Below are 18,643 nucleotides of genomic sequence, written 5' to 3' on the forward strand. Positions count from 1 at the left end.
GAGAGGCAAGATCATAACAAAGGAGGGAGAGAGAGAAAGGGAGACCTGGAACAAAGGTACAAAGGAGAACTGACACTGGATCTGGGGGCATTAAGGACATAGGAAGGAGGCACTGGGGGCACTAAGGACATAGGAAGGAGGCGCTGGGGACACTAAGGACATAGGAAGGTACTGGGGGCACTAAGGACATAGGAAGGAAGGCGGGAGGGAATAGAAAGGGACAATTGTTGGGCCTGAGTGCAGAAAGAAATGAAAGATAGAATGCACAGTCAGAGGGAAACGCAACCAGAGATTCATGAAATCACCAGACAGCAAAGGTAGGAAAAATTATTTTATTTTCAATTTAGTGATAAAAATGTGTCAGTTTGGAGAATTTATATCTGCTGTCTATATTTTGCACTATATTTGTCTATTTTTCTATAGTTACTGAGGTGACATCGTTGAAAACCCCCCAAATATAAATAATTAACATTTTCTCTGCGTATATGGTGCTTTGTGGTTTTTAAAAAATTTTATGGTTACCATTATGAAATAATAAGATATTGTGTGTACATGAAAGATGAATGGAAGAAATTGGGGTGGGGCTAGGGTGGGATTGGGGCAGGGCTAGGGCGGGATTGGGGTGGGGCTAGGGCGGGATTGGGGGCGGGACTGAATATTAATAGATATCCTGTTTTGATGAAAAAAATAAATGGTCACACCGATTTGGCACCCTTACCCTGATTTGGCACCGGCACCAGCACCAATGCACAGGACATGCCGGTGCCGGTGCCCAAAGATCCTCTCTCTTGGCTGGGCTGGGCTGGACTGGGCCTTGAGCATTTACGCATGCTCAAGGCCTTCTGGTCTCACTCTCTCCTCACATCTTTCTTCTCTCTCTCTCTCACACACACACACACCTCACATCCTTCTCTCTTTCTCTCTCTCTCTCACACACACCTCACATCCTTCTTCTTCTCTCTCTCTATCTCTCTCTCTCACACATACCTCACATCCTTCTCTCTCTCTCATAGAAATAAATGCTCAGTTTGAAATGTCAATAAAGATTTACAAAAAAAAAAGAAAAGAAAGAAAGAAATGCTCAGAAAATTGATGGTAGATTGGTAGAAGGTATAAACAGATACCACTAAGATTTAGTACTTTAAGGCTGCTGCAATGTTAAATTAATAATTTAAAAATATTAATGAAATGCATATGCTCCCAAATGAATATTCATAATATGGCCCTTTTTTAACAGGTAAATGCAATGTAACTTCAGAAGGTACTGTCTCTACAATAAACTTGACATGGGTGCAAGCAAATAATCTAACTTGTGACCCCAACAGTACATCATATCTGTTACTTGAAAGCCCAACTGTGCAATACTGGGAGTAAGTATATATGACCATATATACCAATCAAATGTATTGTAACCTTTAGAGTCTAGGCTTACACGTATTTATGTGTTTAAAAATAGATATTATTTTGTCACTTATCCATCTTTACAACATTATAGTCCCTACTTACATTTCAAATGGTAGCCAGTGGAGGATAGCATGTCCTCACTTTTTCCAACCCGTCACTAGTTTGGATGCTGCAGCTTTATTTGCTCCCCATCCTTCAATTAAAGTGCCCATGTACAGTTCAAGACTTCCATATGCTCTTCTTAAATGGGGGTGCTAATGAGGTCCATGATATCACACTCAGTGGAGCAGGCTTTGGCTCAACAACAAAGAAATTGGGAAAAAGGTACTAGCTACAAACAGGTTAAGTGTGTGTGTGTGGGGGGGGGGGGGGGTGCAGGGGAGGGGGCTGTCGTAGCCAAGATGAAAACTTACAGTGCTCACGTGCAGTTATAGATGGGCTTCTTTCCTGATCCCTTATCCCTTTTTTGTTCTCTTTTCTGTACTAAGTTGTAGTTCCTCCCTCCATCTCCCTCTTGTTGATAATACGTCTGTGATCCCCCTAAAAATTATTAGTCTCCCCTATTTTTTTAAATTGTTCATCACTTTGTAATTTATGAAAATAGTGATTTTATCAAACCTCAAATAAACTTGAAACTTATGTCTGAAACATAAATGATAACAGTATTGGCATCCGTGAGGTCAATCGCAGGATTGAGACTTACCGTAGCTCTACAACACAGAAAGTGGAAAGCAGATAACAGCAACAAGTAAGGGATGATCTAACGAATGAAGCATTTTAAAAACCTTTTCACATCTACAGATACGTTTTACCTGGAGACTTTGCATCCATTTATAAAACATAAGTACACATATATTCTCACCTTAAAAAACTGCCTTGGGGACAAAGTACCTGTTAGCATCTGTACCTATTTTTTTCTGAAGCTGTAACTGTCCTGGAAAACATGAAAACAATATGGGGCAATTCTGTAACTGGACGCCCCATTTAGAGGGCCATTTTCGATATGACATATATATCAGAGTTTACAAGCACAAAAAATCCACTCCCAAACATGTCCATTTTCAAAACTGCAGAACATCTATATTGACTTTTCAAAAATGGCCATTTTTCAGATGTGCATCTATCTTTTGGAACCATTTTTGAAAAAAAGCACATCCAAAAAGAAAAACGCCCAAAATAAGCCATTGGGATGTTGGAAGTCCCAATATTTTAAATAGACTGGCCACACCCTAGGGTCACTACAGTGAACTTCACATAAAAAAGGCCTAGGTACACTTCTCACCAAAGTTTATGGTGAACCCTCCCAAACCCACCCGAAACCTGTACACCATGCCAATAGTCTTTATAGAAACATGATGGCAGATAAAGGCCAAATGGCCCATTTAGTCTGCCCATCTGCAGTAACCATTATCTCTTCCTCTCTATAAGAGATCCTCCATGCCTAACTCACACTTGCTTGAATTCAGACACAGTTTTTGTCTCCACCACCTCTTCCGGGAGACAGTTCCATGCATCTACCACCCTTTCTGTAAAAAAAGTACTTCCTTAGATTACTCCTGAGCCTAGCACCTCTTAACTTCATCCTATGCCCTTTCATTCCAGAGCTTCCTTTCAAATGAAAGAGATTCGACTCATGCGCATTTACATTGAGTAGGTATTTAAACATCGCTATCATATCTCCCCTCTCCCGCCTTTCTTCCAAAGTATACAGATTGAGATCTTTAAGTCTGTCCCCATATACCTTATGACAAAGACCACACACCATTTTAGTAGCCTTCCTCTGGACCAACTCCATCCTTTTTATATCTTTTTGAAGGTGCAGTCTCCAGAATTGTACACAATATTCTAAATGAGGTCTTACTAGAGTCTTATACAGGAGCATCAATACCTCCTTTTTCCTACTGGCCATATCTCTCTCTATGTACCCTGCAGGTGTCACCTATATGTAGGTACAGTGGAATTTGGGTGGGTTATATAAGGTTCACAGATTTCACCATGTGTAGTGGTTAGTATGGGATATGAGCCTAAGACCCCATCTTTATGGGGTCTTATTCCAGAGACCTGCTTGCTGTTCTACTACGACTGGCCATATCATTTGAAGCTATTCTACAGGCAGGTATGTACTGTTTCATTCACATTTTTGGGGTGTGAGAGAGGGTCAGTGACCACTGGTAGAGTTATTTTTATATCCTTCTAGTGGTCATCTGGTCATTTTGGGTACCTTTTTGGCACTTGCTATTAAAACAGGTCTAGCCTCAAATGTCTAAATTGTGCCCTGGATGTTTTCTAAAAATGTTTGATTATGGCAGAAAAACATCTAAATCATAAACCCTGCCCAAATCATAAACCCTGCCCAAACACCCCCCCTCCCCCTTGATATTTGGTCACACTGCAGACAAGTTCCATAGAATTCCATCTAGAAAATAGGTTTTGCAAATAGCGAATCGTTTATAGAAAGCTTCTGTACCGCTACCAATGGCTGGGGAGTCCATTCAGAGCGGTTTACATGAGCTTCTGTAAAGGTGTTACAATACAGAGTTAGCATTTTCTAAGATGGTTTTCAGTATAGACACATTGATACCATAATCAATCATCCTATATATATGCACACATTTATACCATCTTTAATAGACTGGTGAGAAAAACGTCCATTTGCCCCTTTTATGATTCAAATTTATTATTTATTTGATATACTGCCTATCATTACGCCTAGGCGGTTTACAATAAATTTAAAAGACTTATCTATTAAAACAGGAGATTCAAAGAAAACAACATTACTTGAATACAGTACTCCACAAAATTCACAGGGGTTCCGTTCTAGAAACCTCCGTGAATTTTGAAAAACTGCAAATGCGGTTTTTTGTCTGTCAAAAGGCATGGGAGGCAGGAGAGGGCAGCTAGAGCGCTGGCGGATGGAGAAAATCACTCGCAGTCTGCTCTGACCGCCTCTTCCTGTAGTAAAGTTGGACTACACCAATCTGGAGCTGCTTTGCCACGCAGCTCCTGATTGGTGTAGCCCGACTTTACTACAGGACAAAGCAGTTGGAGCAGACCGTGAATGAGCGAGTCTGCAATTCGCAAACCGCGAATTCGCGGAGAAACACTGTACACAGACAAAGAGAAACAGTGAATGGAGACATAAGGGGAGAGGGGGAAAATACAATATACAAACAATAAAAAAATGTAAAGGGGTAAAGCTAATGTTCTGTACTGATAGAAAAAAAAGAGTTTCTTAGATGTCACATTTTTGATGCTTTTCTTTTTTGAACATGAGCCCTGAGTGTCCTGAGGTGATGTGATAGGTTCCTTTATAGATTATTAGTATAACCCAGTATCAGTGTGCCTAACATTTGGGGCTCCTTTTTTAAAGGTGTGCTAGCCACTACCGCCTCCTTTTAAGCAGGCAGTAGTTTTTCGGCTAGCGTACACTAATCATGTGCATGCGCTAAAAACGCTAGCGCACCTTCGTAAAAGGAGCCCTTAGCCACCTGCACTTATACAAGCCAGAAAGCTGCCATAAGTGCTAATAATAATAACAAATAATAACAACTTATATACCGCAGTGCCGTGAAGTTCTGTGCAGTTTACAAAAGATTAAAAATACAATTGAATAAGAGATAGAAATAAAATGATTAGAATAAAATTATACGAATCTAAATAGATTACTAAGCTTACAATTATCCATACAAGCTAATTACCCAGATATTTCAAGAACAAATGTGTCTTTAGTTATCTCCTAAATTCCACATATGAATTAGAAAGCTTGATCAGATGTTCGAAAATGCCGCTTGGTATGATAAAAGACATTAATGGTGGGTTTTTTTTGTTTGTTTGTTTTTATAAATTCTTTATTCATTTTATAACTTACATCAAGTGTACAGTAAATATCAAACAATTACAATACAATATCACTTGAAAAATCTTCAATATCATACACCAAGAAAATTTAACCCCCACCCCCTCCCAAATTTATATACAACTAATATATACCACATGAAAATAATATCTTATGACATTCATATATATATTCTTAATGGAAAACCAAGAAACCCCCCCCCCCATTGGGGGGCCATTGATTATTTATTCTAATGATCAGACATCTTAAACACCTTAGTATTAGATAAGATATAGGGGGAGTAGGAGTGGGAAAGATAATAATTGATAATTGTTTATTATTAATATATGGGTGGGTGGGAAGGGATTCTTTTATATTTATATATTTTAAGGAGTATAAGAAAGTTTGTCAAGTGATTAGTTAAAATGTTTCTGATTGAATATTATACACTTGTAATATTTGAAAATGAATAAAGATTAAAAAAAAAAAAAACAACAACCCCCCCACCCCAAATCCACATGTGTATTAAAATTGGGAAAAGTGTAACTTATTCATTACTATAATTTAATAATGGTCCCCACACATCCTTACATTTATTATAATAACCTTTTTGAACAGCCAACGCTCTTTCCATTTTATACACATGACAAACTGAATTCCACCAAAAACAATAATTCAGTCTTCTATAGTCCTTCCAATTATATGTTATTTGTTGGATGGCAACTCCTGTTAATACCATCAAAAGCTTGTTATTATTAGCAGATATTTGACATTTAGCTCTCATAGACATGCCAAATAAGATTGTGTCATATGACAATGATGTTTTTTTAAATTTACAACCTCTAGCAGACGGAAAGACAACATTCAAATGTGAGTTCCTCCTATATTTAGTGGTTGCAAAAGAAAAGAGATCAGTTATATATTTAGGGGTTAAACCAAATAACACCTTGAAACAGAAACAACCAAACTTGAACTTCACCCGCGCCTCCACTGGCAACCAATGCAGTTTCCGATAAGAAGGTGTCACATGGTCGAATTTCTTCAACCCCAAAAATCAATCTGACCGCCGCATTCTGAACCATGTGCAGTCGCTGCATATTCCTCTGAGAAAATGCCAAGTATAAGAGACTGCACCAAAATTCTGGATGATGAAACATCAAAATATGCCCTAATAGATTGAAGCTTCCAGAGGGTGAAGAAGCCTTTTCTAACCAAAGAATCTACCTGGTTCTTCATAGTCAGGCCTTGATCCAGTATTATTCCCAATATCTTAATGGTTGATTGAACTGGTGCTGGTGGCTAAAGATGACAGGGCTGTGTATAAATTACAATATTCCTTAAATTACACTTGAGAGAGCCCCACATATGTTTTGCCCTTGCTCTACCACTTTGAATGTACCTCTTGCAAATACAAACTACACTAACCAAAATCTTGGACTTCTATACCGAGTCATCTCTCAGAAACAAGGCTTGACTCGGTTAACAGTGGTTGTAGTTAATAAAGAGAATTGACCTCATGGAAACTTATCTGCTAGAAAACAGAGTAAGTAGTTCTCAGGATTTTTCAAAAAGACTTGAAAGGATAGACAGGATTTTATTTGAGAAGGTACAGTAGGTCGTTCCAAATTGTTGTTAATAAATAGGGGAAGGAATGAACAATTTTACTGATAGATCTGGCACCTTTTACAGTGGGGAAAGAAAGTTTAAATACATGGATAGTTCTGCAACTTGAGGATCTCGAAGAATTTAAAGCTAGAGGGACCAACAAATCAAAGATACCATGTAAGATTTTAAAAACCATGAAGGCACATTTAACTTGAACTCTCAATCAAAAAGCTATGTATGTTAAGCATGTGTTTGAAGAATAACGCTTTGGCACCATGCTAACACTAATATGGTTTTCTCAGGTCATAGCACGTTCAAAGCTATATATTATATACAAATGAAAAGTTTCCAAGTGCAGCTAGATTTCTGCTTTGCTCTGCAAACCTCAGAGATTTCACTATGTTGGTGGGGTCGGGTCAGGTGGGGAGATGAGTATAAAAAAATGAGTCCAATTTGTAAATCTCCCCAAAATCCTGAGTTGTTTGGTTTTGAGCTCCCCTCAGTGGGCTTGGATGTGGTAAGGGTCCCTCAGATTTCCGATTCTTTTAGACAGATGGTTACAATTGGGCAAGACTCACTGCCATCCTAGTGGAACCCCTTTCGCCCTTATCCATACCACCCTGTGCCTCAGTACCTATCTCTAGTCAGCATTAGCTCCCCAGGTCTTCTGTTGTCTCCCCGCACCTCTACCGAATGCCCTGACTTAGAGGGGATGCAGAAGGTCAGAAAAAGGTGAAGAGGGGTTGTTATGAGAGAGGACAAGGTCAGTGCACCTTTATTGTCCTCCTGTGCTGCTGGCTCTGTGGGTGAATTCTATGTAAGGGGAGGATAGGCACGTGGGATCTCTTAGAGAAAGGAAGAGATAATGGTTACTGTGGATGGGCAGACTAAATGGGCCATTTGGCCTTTATCTGCCATCATATTTCTATGTTTCTATAATTATAAAGCTCTATGATATCATAATGCAGGTGTACAGAGCATTAGCCAATAGGAAGAGGGGGAATCTTGGCCAATAGGGAGAGGAGGAGATAGTGGATGCTGTGGATGGGCAGACTAGATGGGCCATTTGGCCTTTATCTGTCATCATGTTTCTATGAAATTGAAATGATTTATCTGTAATTCTACTTTTCTTAAGGGAGCTCTGTATTTAACCATTGTGGCTACCGGAAAGTCTTGAGATTTCTCATTTTTAGAGAAAAAAATGCTTTGGATGTGCACAGTAGGAATCTGTATGACAATGAAATTGTTACAGATTAACCTATTATCAAAAATAGTAAATGGTACTGAAAACAGTACAGATAAATAATTTACAATTTACGGATGTTCCCCCTATGAGAAAGCTACTAATGAATCTAAACTATCGATCATTGGGGTGGGGAGGTTATCAATGATATAATAGCTCTTAGTCTGTTGGATATCACAATGGGCATCTTCAGACATTGAGATCATAGTTCCCTGGCTTTTATGATGTAGTAGTAAAAAAGAGGACATGTATGTGCATGCGTGTAACATCATCAAGTCGCATCCGCACATGCTTGGAGACAGGGCCGGATTTAGATGAAAAGAGGCCCTAGGCTATTCCACTTATGAGGCCCTTTCACCTCCCATTTTTAAGTTTGTAAATTACATGAGAGATAATAAAATACATCATTACTGTGATATATATCAATATGTTAAATGAAACATGTTGTTATTGGTACTAACCTTTATAAAAAAATGTGACACGGATAATAAATAAAAAAAAAGTCGAGAACACTTATTTGGACATTTATTCTCAGCACCATATATAGTACTTGTAACAATAACTAATCAAACATAACACACAACATTGCCCCTTCCTATGTCCATAGTGCCCCCAGTGCGTCCTTCCTCACCTTACCCCCCCTCTGATGCCCGCCTGCCTCCCATCCCCCTTCCACTGAACCCCCCCCCTCCCCGATGCCAGTCTGGGCCGCCCTGTCCTGACGGATCCATGTTTTGCCTCTCTCCCTGCGGGGCTGGGCTTTGCCCAGCTGTTTCCGGACTGACGTCTTTCCCTCCCCGTTCCTCCTCCCAGGGCGAGAAAAAGAAAGGGAGAAGCTGAGTCGGCGCCCTGTTGCGGCCGGAGCCGGTTCCGATCCCGAAGCGTAGAATTTCTCCTTATTTTCGGTTCAGTGTTTTAGTGTTCACTGTTTTTAGAATAGTGTAATTTTAATTTTGCTAACAATTTGAATGTAGGCCCCTCTTGATCTTGAGGCCCTAGGCTGAAGCCTAGTTAGCCTATAGGAAAATTCGGCCCTGCTCGGAGGCCCTCCAGACGTGGCTCCAAGCTCTGGTCGAGCTGTGGCCTTCCAAAACCTGGACAAAATCCATTCAGACACCCGGACAGTCCTCTATAAAGAGGACATGTCCGGGTTTTCCTGGACATTTTGTAACCCTAGCCAGGACGAACCCAGACATTATCTGGGTACTGCTGATATTCAGTGCTGGCATCCAGATAGCTAATGAGGCATGTTGGTCTGCACAAAGGGAAGGCCTAACTATGCATGGCATATTAACTGTACTTCAGCTACTGCCAGAAACTTGGATATTCAATGCTTACGCTTTGATAGATGTTGACATTGAATATCTGTGCTTAATTCTGCCTGAAGCAGTCAATGTTATAAAAAGCACTGACCACCATAATTTATGAAAATTGCTCTTCATAAGCTTTACAATGAGAAGAAGCACGAGTATGAAGAAAGCTCACTTGAACGCCAAATGGTCAGTAAGGGCTGAGGCAAAGCTTATATGAAAAAAGCATGAGAAAATAATATGACAGTTGGCTATTTTGGAGGTATTCCCTGGAGTGAAGTCAGCATGTGGTCGATATATTCAGCATTTAATGGACCAGGGTAACTGCATAAAACATAGTTGCTACTCTTTGGGTTTATGCCAGGTACTAGTGACCTGGATTGGCCACCGTGAGTATGGGCTACTGGTCTAGATGGATCACTGGTCTGACCCAATAAGGTTATTCTTATGTTCTAAGTCATAGCCACTTAAGTTCTAAATATCAGCTTAAGTAGCCATGCATTAGCCGGCACTTCATAAGCTGGATATTTCATGCTGAAGCCCAGACATGGGCCAGCATCGTAGTTCCAGAAATAATGCTAGCAGTGGTTAGCAAAACGCTCACCTCCACTGACTGGAATGCAAATACGTTTATTACATTACATTACATTAGGGACTTCTATTCCGCCTATACCTTGCAGTTCAAGGCGGATTACAAAAGAGCTAACTGGACATTTCCAGTGAAGTTACAACAGTTTTGTTTTTTGGTTTTTTTTTGGGTTACAAGGGAGGAGAGGTACCTGATTAATTCCGGAAGAACTTGCAAATTGGATATTAAATTGACTGTATGTTACTGTGTGATATAACAAATAGAGTACAAATAAGATTACGTTACATTTCAGGGATCTGAATACTTGGTTGGTGTTTTGGGGAGGAAGAGATTATTTAAGTGGAGGTTTTGGGGAGAATTTATCTAGAAGGAGGGGGAAGGGTTGGGTTAAGATATCTGGATAAATTTTTTGAAAAGTAGGGTTTTGATTTCTTTTCGAAAAGTTTTGAAGTCGCCCGTTGCCGTCAACAGATTGGAGATGGAGTGGTTAAGTTCTGCTGCTTGCGTCGCCAGAAGGTTATCAAACATCTTTTTGCGCTGAGTGCCTTTGAGTGGAGGGAAGGCAAAAGGGTTCGGAGTTCTTCTTTGTCTTGAGGTGAGGATCTGGTTTAGGCAGCTGTTTAGATAGGGGGAGGGGGGCAGAGATGTTTAATGCTTTGAATAATAGACAGTAGAATTTGAATTGAACTCGTGCTTGCATAGGTAGCCAGTGAGAGTCTAGGAAGGCAGTTGTAATATGATCATATTTTCTCAACTGTGAAGGGAATTGGCTTTAATAACACTGGAATTCGCATCTCACTCAGATTGATCATAAAATACACAACACATATAAAGTGGCAAAAAATGGGCCGCAGCTTTATTGTCATAAAATCAGACTTTAACAAAAACTTAGAACTTTCCAAATACAGTGTAGCTTATTCTCAAAATTCTGGAGCTACTCGGTGGCGAACTAGCTCCTCTTCCAAAATTCACCCCCATTCCCCACTTCCCTTTCGGCAAGACACGCGGTGGCGCAGAGTCAAGCCGCCACCCATGGCGGTATCGCACATGAGCAGTTAACAAAATTTAATCACCCAATCTGTTGCATAGCTACACTGATCCAAAATTGTTTCCCCAACATAGAAATTTTCCGCCAACAAAACTGCGACAAACCAACCCTCCCCTCCCCACCCGCCAAAAAACACCAAACCACCCAGAGAGGACCCATAAAGAGGGAAGGGAAGGGCGGGACAAATTTCCCTCACAACTCTAACCTTCCTACACTCCCTCCCACTTTAATTCTCCCTTGCCCGCCAATTCTCCTCACAAAAAACCCTCCAATCCCAGAGCCCCTTCCTCAGCCAATCCACACTTTCTCTCTCTACCCTATCCTTGCATCTCTTACTTCCATACTCCTCCCTTTTTCTAACTTGCCTAACAACCCACTACCTATTCTCCTAACTTCCTGCTAATATCAATTAACCCTTTTCCTCCCCAACCCAATCTTCGCTAGCTCATCCAGCGTTATAAGCCCGCAGATTAATCTGCAAGCCACTTAACACTGGAATTCGCATCTCACTCAGATTGATCATAAAATACACAACACATATAAAGTGGCAAAAAATGGGCCGCAGCTTTATTGTCATAAAATCAGACTTTAACAAAAACTTAGAACTTTCCAAATACAGTGTAGCTTATTCTCAAAATTCTGGAGCTACTCGGTGGCGAACTAGCTCCTCTTCCAAAATTCACCCCCATTCCCCACTTCCCTTTCGGCAAGACACGCGGTGGCGCAGAGTCAAGCCGCCACCCATGGCGGTATCGCACATGAGCAGTTAACAAAATTTAATCACCCAATCTGTTGCATAGCTACACTGATCCAAAATTGTTTCCCCAACATAGAAATTTTCCGCCACGTGCGGAGACAGCTTAACTAGTCACCGCACCCCCCCACAAAAGCTGCGGCCCCGGGGGCCCGCATAACAAGCCTCCAACAAATCCTGCACTGCACTTAAAAAAATATCTAGCCCAATATCTGACAAATGAACCCCATCTGCCCTATACAACCCAGGGCAGTCAACAGTGAGCAAATCATGGCACAGAACTAAACCACCCATCATACCCAAAAACCTGGAAACTTCAGAATTAACACGTTTCCGGAGACGCTCAATACCTTCAACCTTACGAGCATCTCGCCAGACCAACCGGGGAATGATGCAAGACCATACAAAACGAGTGCCTGGAAAATAAAATGAGGCAGACAACAAATCTTGCTTCATTCTCCGAATAAGGTCCACTCCTCTAGTATAACATAAATCATTACCCCCAACATGAAAAACAATCACTTGAGGTGAAGAAAAACGTTGAGCTTGTAGCAAAGTCGGAAGAAACTGTTCCCACAGCATGCCTCTCAAGCCGAGCCATCTGATGCGGACTCCCAAATGCACCAGTCCCAGGTTCGGTCCCCAACGTGACTCCTTAGCTCGGCGCTGTGCCCAAAAGACATATGAATGGCCACAGAACCAAACACAATTATCCGGCAGCAAGGCATCTGTAGGAAAAACTGTAACAAAAAACAGATTAAACATGGACACTGTCTGGTAGAGCGCGCACATAGCGCTGATAACAAGCCGAACGCCAGCGCCCAATCCTGCACAACAAAGATGCAGAAGCTCCGCGCCTTGCAGCATAAGATGCCGCCCCAATTCTAAACGAATGTGTTCCAAATTGCGTCGGATCACAACCAACCGCTATTAAACACAATTTGAAAACAGCACCAAACTGATAACGCGTTAACGGTGCACCATTGGCATGCATGAGCCAAAATAAGCCCCCAACAGGGCGCACCGCCTCATACATTCTAGCACAAAGAACGGGACACACCACCCCAGCCCCCAATGCCCGTAACTCTACCCAAATTCCAGCACCCCGTTGGTCAGTTTTAGATTTACGAATGCGCAAACGCAAACAACGGTCTTGCAAAACCACATCTGAGACCAACAATCCAGTCTCCCCAGCAGCAGAAGCGGCAGGGGCAACGAGCTCACTAATCCTCAAGGCTGCAAAAAAGGCAACACTAAATGCCACTTTGAACAGACACACTTCAAAGGCATCAGTACAAACATTAGGCAAAGCATCCCAAAACTGCAACAACACTGCCGGAGAAAGAGGCAAACGCAAAGGCCTCAAACCCTGAGCACTGCTGGAACGCTGAAAGCCTTGAAATAATTTCCGCACCAAAAACGCAGCACAAGGATTAGTATAACCCAATAATTGGGACAGAAATGCCACGCTCGCTAAGGAAGAGCGCACAATACCTACCGACCACTCCTGCTGCCGGGCAAAAACTAAAAACTGCACCATTAAGGGCACTGAAAAAGGCAAACAACCACGAGAAACTGGATCCTCCAGAAAAAACAGAAAATGGCGCCAGCCAGAGCGATAGGACTTCCAAGTATTTACAGCCAGACTATTCCGCAGCAGCTCCGTTAAGAATCCAGCACTCTGCTCCACAGCTCCACCGGCATCACAGTAGGTTCCAGGTCCGCCATGGGGGCCAAAGCCCGAAAACGGGCCCACTGAAAACGAGATAATGCATCGGCAATCTCATTAAACAAGCCTGGAACATGCTGAGCAGTCAGAGTAATATTCAATTGCAAACATCGTAACACAATCAAACGCAGTAAGTCCACCAACAACGGACAATGAGCAGATTGTGCATTAACAGCCTGCACCACCGCTATATTGTCCGAAAAAAGCAGCACCTTCCTATGCTGCAAACGGTCACCCCAAATCATAGTGGCTACCCAAACAGGAAATAATTCCAAAAAAGCAATGTTAGCACCCCACCCCCGCTCATGCCACCAGACTGGCCAAGGTTGAGCGCACCAAGCTCCTCCGAAAAAGGCACCGAAACCAAAACTTGCAGCCGCATCAGTGAACAGGCGTAAATCTACTGAGGAGACCACTTCTTGCTGCCACACACAAACTCCATTAAAGCTCTGTAAAAACTGATACCATAGCCTAAGATCAGCCTTAACACCTGCCGTCAGCCGCACCCGAAAATGCTTTTTAAGAAGACCTCTGGAAAGAATGGCCAAACGGCGAGAGAAAACCCGACCCATTGGAATCACGCGAGACGCAAAATTAAAGTGACCCACCAAAGACTGAATCTCGTGCAAAGTCAACTTAGATTTCTTTAAAGCCTCCCCAATAGCCAGACACAAAGCCTGCACCTTAGCCACAGGCAGCCGAGATTCCATCCGAACAGAATCAAGTTCCACACCCAGAAAAACTAAGGATGTAGCCGGCCCTTCAGATTTATCTGACGCCAAAGGCACACCCAAACTCTTAGTCACTGCCTCAAACGCTGCCACCATCTCCGCACATTGAGGAGAACCCACAGGACCCCCGAACAAAAAGTCGTCCAAATAATGAACAATACAGCCACAACCTGACACCTGCTCAGTGACCCAATGCAAAAAAGAGGAAAAAGCTTCAAAATAAGAACATGACACAGAGCACCCCATCGGCATGCACTTGTCAAAATAATAACCATCCTGGAACTGAAAACCTAACAAATGAAAGGAATCAGGATGCACAGGAAGTAAACGAAATGCAGACTCTATATCAGCCTTCGCAAATAAGGCCCCCGGACCCAAACTGCGCAGCATGGACACTGCGACATCAAAAGAAGTATACTGCACAGAACAAAACAAAGGATCAATAAACGAATTAACACTGTACCCCGGGGGAAAAGACAAATTATGAATCAGCCTATACTTTCCAAACTCCTTCTTCGGTATCACCCCCAAAGGAGACACCACAAAATCAGGTAAGGGAGGGACCGGAAAAGGACCAGCAATCCGACCCAAATCCAACTCCTTTTTCAATTTATCCCGTACCACCTCCACCTGCAACTGTACCGAAGACGCATTATGACACATATGTGAAAGGGGGGGGGCCAGCAAAAGGAATAACAAAACCCAAGTGAAAACCTTCCCACAACAATTGTGCAGCATCCTCCACCGTATAAAGCTGTAGCCATACATCCAAAACTTCCAAATTAATAGGCGAAGGGGCTTTAGCCATGTATGCTCCCCGGGACGGATCCTGCAGGCCGCATTCCCGCACCCCGGCCTCCTCCACCACTACTGACACACCGAAAGGCTGGGTGGGAACCGGCACATTGACCTGCAAAGATGGCGGTATTTACAGGATGCCCTCTCACATCTCCCAGCATTGAACTGGAAACAAAAGGTACTGGGTCCTCCTCGAGCAGCCGACTGTCCATTACCTCCCCCTCTGCCCAGAAACCCCGAGGAGTAACGCTGTACTGCGGGAGCAGAGACTCCACTTGTGGACGCTCCCCCAGAAAACCCAGACCCAAAGGAACTGGTGGGACGAAAGGACCAAGACCTGGCTTGTGTCATCTCCCCCAGCCATAAATCCACATCCCTATAACCCCATGCCCAAGATTTATCTGCTGCCAAACTTTTACGAAACTGCTCATCGTAATTTAACCACGACCAGCCTCCATAGGTCCGATATGCCCTCAATATCATATCAGCATATCTTAACAAACCCGCATACAAAACAGGCCTAGCCGCACCAACTACCGCCGCATAAATATTAAATCCCAACAACCAGTTCATGATAGTACGCGGCACACGAGACCTCTTACGATAGCCTTCAGCCTTACCCTCCTCTTTTTTCTTATCACTCTTATCATGTTCCTTTTCTAACAAACTAAACACGTCCACAAATTTCCCTCTCAAAATTTTGTGCCGCAATTTTTTAGAAATACCACAATCAAGCGGCGCAATCTCACACATGGTATGACCATTACGAGTCACTCCTACTGCAGCAACTCCAGAGGTACTCGGCACTGATCCGGCCACTAGAGCCTGACCGACCGGCCGAGACAGCCTGTCCATACCAGGCACACACTCATCCTCAGAAGAAGAAGAAACAGAAGAAGGCTCTGAAGAATCATAAGAATCCGAGGACTGCCAAGCTGCCATCGGGTCCCCCAGAACCTCTCGCCTCTGCCTCTTCTCTCTATCCAAACGCCGGACCACATGTCGCAAATTTTTTAAAAAGTTGCGGTCACGCAACCTCTTACTAACTGACTTCCGACCACTCAAAACCACCTGACCAGACCCAGAAGATTCCAGACCCCCACCCAGTACCCCACCATTTCCCATTAACAAATCAGACAAAACCCCCAAAGACTCACCCGAAATAGCTGCCGGAGCAATGCCTGAAGGTCCAGGTAAAGGGTCAGGAACAGCAACTGCAGAAGGACGCTGACGTGCCCGACCAGCCGCAGACTCTGGGCCCACCCGCTGACGTGAGACTGCCCCACGACAACCAGCAGCACCCAGTCCACGTCGCAAACCCCTGGACGCAGCACAAACAGGCTGGGACGCAGCTACCGGACGAACCGCTCGAGTCCTAACCACAGCACGGCCCCTCCGAGCCCCAGAGCCCCTCCCTCTCCTGGAACCACCAGACGTGGTGGCTGGTGCCATTTATACAAAAACTCCTGACAAGTTCCCACAACTGTGAACTACCCTAGAACCCCCCACCAGAAACAAACACCCCCAGCCGTTCAAAAAGTCTCTGGCACACACCCACAACCAGCCTCCCCAAACACACACGTTCTCAGCACAAAACCCAGAATACTTGCCAAACGGGTGCGGAAGGGAAGCACAGCCAGTTCAATGTTCCCCACACCACTGCCAGCACCGAGGACTGCAGCGGCACCAAAACGAGGCTCCTGCTGCACACAAACCGGCACAGCACAGCAACGCGTCCTCCACGAACAGCCAGCACACCCGGCTCACACAAAAGCTCCGCCTCTGCCGGAAGAATACCGCGGCCACACAATCCCGGTGCAGCCTTGTCCGACGCAGCTCGCAGTCAGCAAAGGTATAAAACAGCACTGCAGGAGCGCTACGTGTCTGCAACACGTCGCCGAAGTAGGCACCGGCCCGACTCGCTGACCAGACAAAGACAGCGGCAAGGAGGTAAAACCCGACCCCCCACAAACTCTCACCAACTATACGCCCCCACCCTGCCAAAATCGCTAATTTAACCGAGTAGACTGTGTAGAAAATAAACCCTGGCACTGAAAACCAAATTTCCCTCACAACTCTAACCTTCCTACACTCCCTCCCACTTTAATTCTCCCTTGCCCGCCAATTCTCCTCACAAAAAACCCTCCAATCCCAGAGCCCCTTCCTCAGCCAATCCACACTTTCTCTCTCTTACCCTATCCTTGCATCTCTTACTTCCATACTCCTCCCTTTTTCTAACTTGCCTAACAACCCACTACCTATTCTCCTAACTTCCTGCTAATATCAATTAACCCTTTTCCTCCCCAACCCAATCTTCGCTAGCTCATCCAGCGTTATAAGCCCGCAGATTAATCTGCAAGCCACTTAGTCCTTTTCAGCAGGCGGTAGATTTTCGGCTACCACACCCTATAGAGCGTGGTAATTTTGTGCGTGCGCTAAAAACCCTAGTGCACCTTTGTAAAAGGAGCCCTAAGTCTAAGCATGCCCAGAGCCCACCCATAATATATCTCCCACACGCCTCCTCGAACTTTGGACGCACGTTTTCTGTTCTCTTTCCTGCTAATGTTATGTAATGTTCTTGACTTGGACAGTTGTACCTGTTAAAAATTGAATAAAAAAGAGTTGGAAGCAAAATGTACATTATTGAAGGAGGAGGAATTGGTTCCAATATTTTTTGTAAAGAAATACATGCTACTCTGTTTATTCAAATAGCTAGTCAAGATTAAATATGAGGACAGTTTGAAGGGTTCAATAAAAAATAAGTTAAACAAATATTTTTTAAAAAATTTGACAAATTTTTCCACTGGGATGGAAAAACTGGACACTTGCTGGACTAAGTAGTCCTTTTACTAAGGTGTGGTAACTGATTTAGCATGCTAAAAATTAGCACGTGCGAATTGCTAACATGCACGAACACACCCATATGATATAATGGATGCATTAGCACAAGTGAGCATTTATTATTTATTTATTTCAATTTCTATCCCGTCCTCCCAATAGCTGAGAATGGGTTTACAAGCCAACATTCACAATGGAAAACATTTTTGACAGTAGAAGACTAATTTTTAACCCACGCTAAAATGGCTAGCGCACCTTAGTAAAAGGTGTATGTGTATAATTCTTGATGGAAACTCTGTTGAGAAATATAACTGTGTTGTTTTTTATTGTTTTTGAATTCTTTATTCATTTTTGTATATTACAACAAGTGTAATAGATAAAATCATATGAACTTATAAATACACACTTGATTAACTCTCATATAACACTTTAAGTACATTTCATTAGAAATTCATATTCTATAATATTTTGAATATTATGTAATAGGGGGCGTGGCTTGGAACCTTGCACGAATGGTCGGGTGAGGAAGGAGCTTCTGCTATTAACAGACATTATATTAAATAAACTAGTGTCAGGAAAAATAGAAAGTTTTGAATTTTTTCAAATTAGTAAATCAGGATGGCCTCCGGTAAACAAACAAAAAATGACGCGGCAATAACAAACGCTGGCAGCGTAAAGCGATCGAAACCGGAGCCGGTGACACCCTCAAAAACTCCATTGCCAAAGGACAGCAAATGGGAAGAAGAAATGTGTAAAGAA

At 43.0% G+C, this 18,643-nt stretch overlaps 1 protein-coding gene across 1 annotated transcript in view; it reads left to right on the forward strand.

Moving 5' to 3' along the window:
• Positions 1–18,643, forward strand: part of LOC117361417 (sodium- and chloride-dependent neutral and basic amino acid transporter B(0+)-like) — a 154,848-nt gene that overhangs the window by 59,526 nt on the left and 76,679 nt on the right. The window contains exon 7 of the mRNA XM_033946717.1: positions 1,238–1,370. Coding sequence (XP_033802608.1) covers positions 1,238–1,370 — 133 coding nt within the window. The remainder of the gene's footprint in view (positions 1–1,237; positions 1,371–18,643) is intronic.

The sequence above is a fragment of the Geotrypetes seraphini genome, chromosome 5 (assembly GCF_902459505.1).
Source record: "Geotrypetes seraphini chromosome 5, aGeoSer1.1, whole genome shotgun sequence".
Classification (NCBI taxonomy): Eukaryota; Metazoa; Chordata; class Amphibia; order Gymnophiona; family Dermophiidae; genus Geotrypetes; species Geotrypetes seraphini.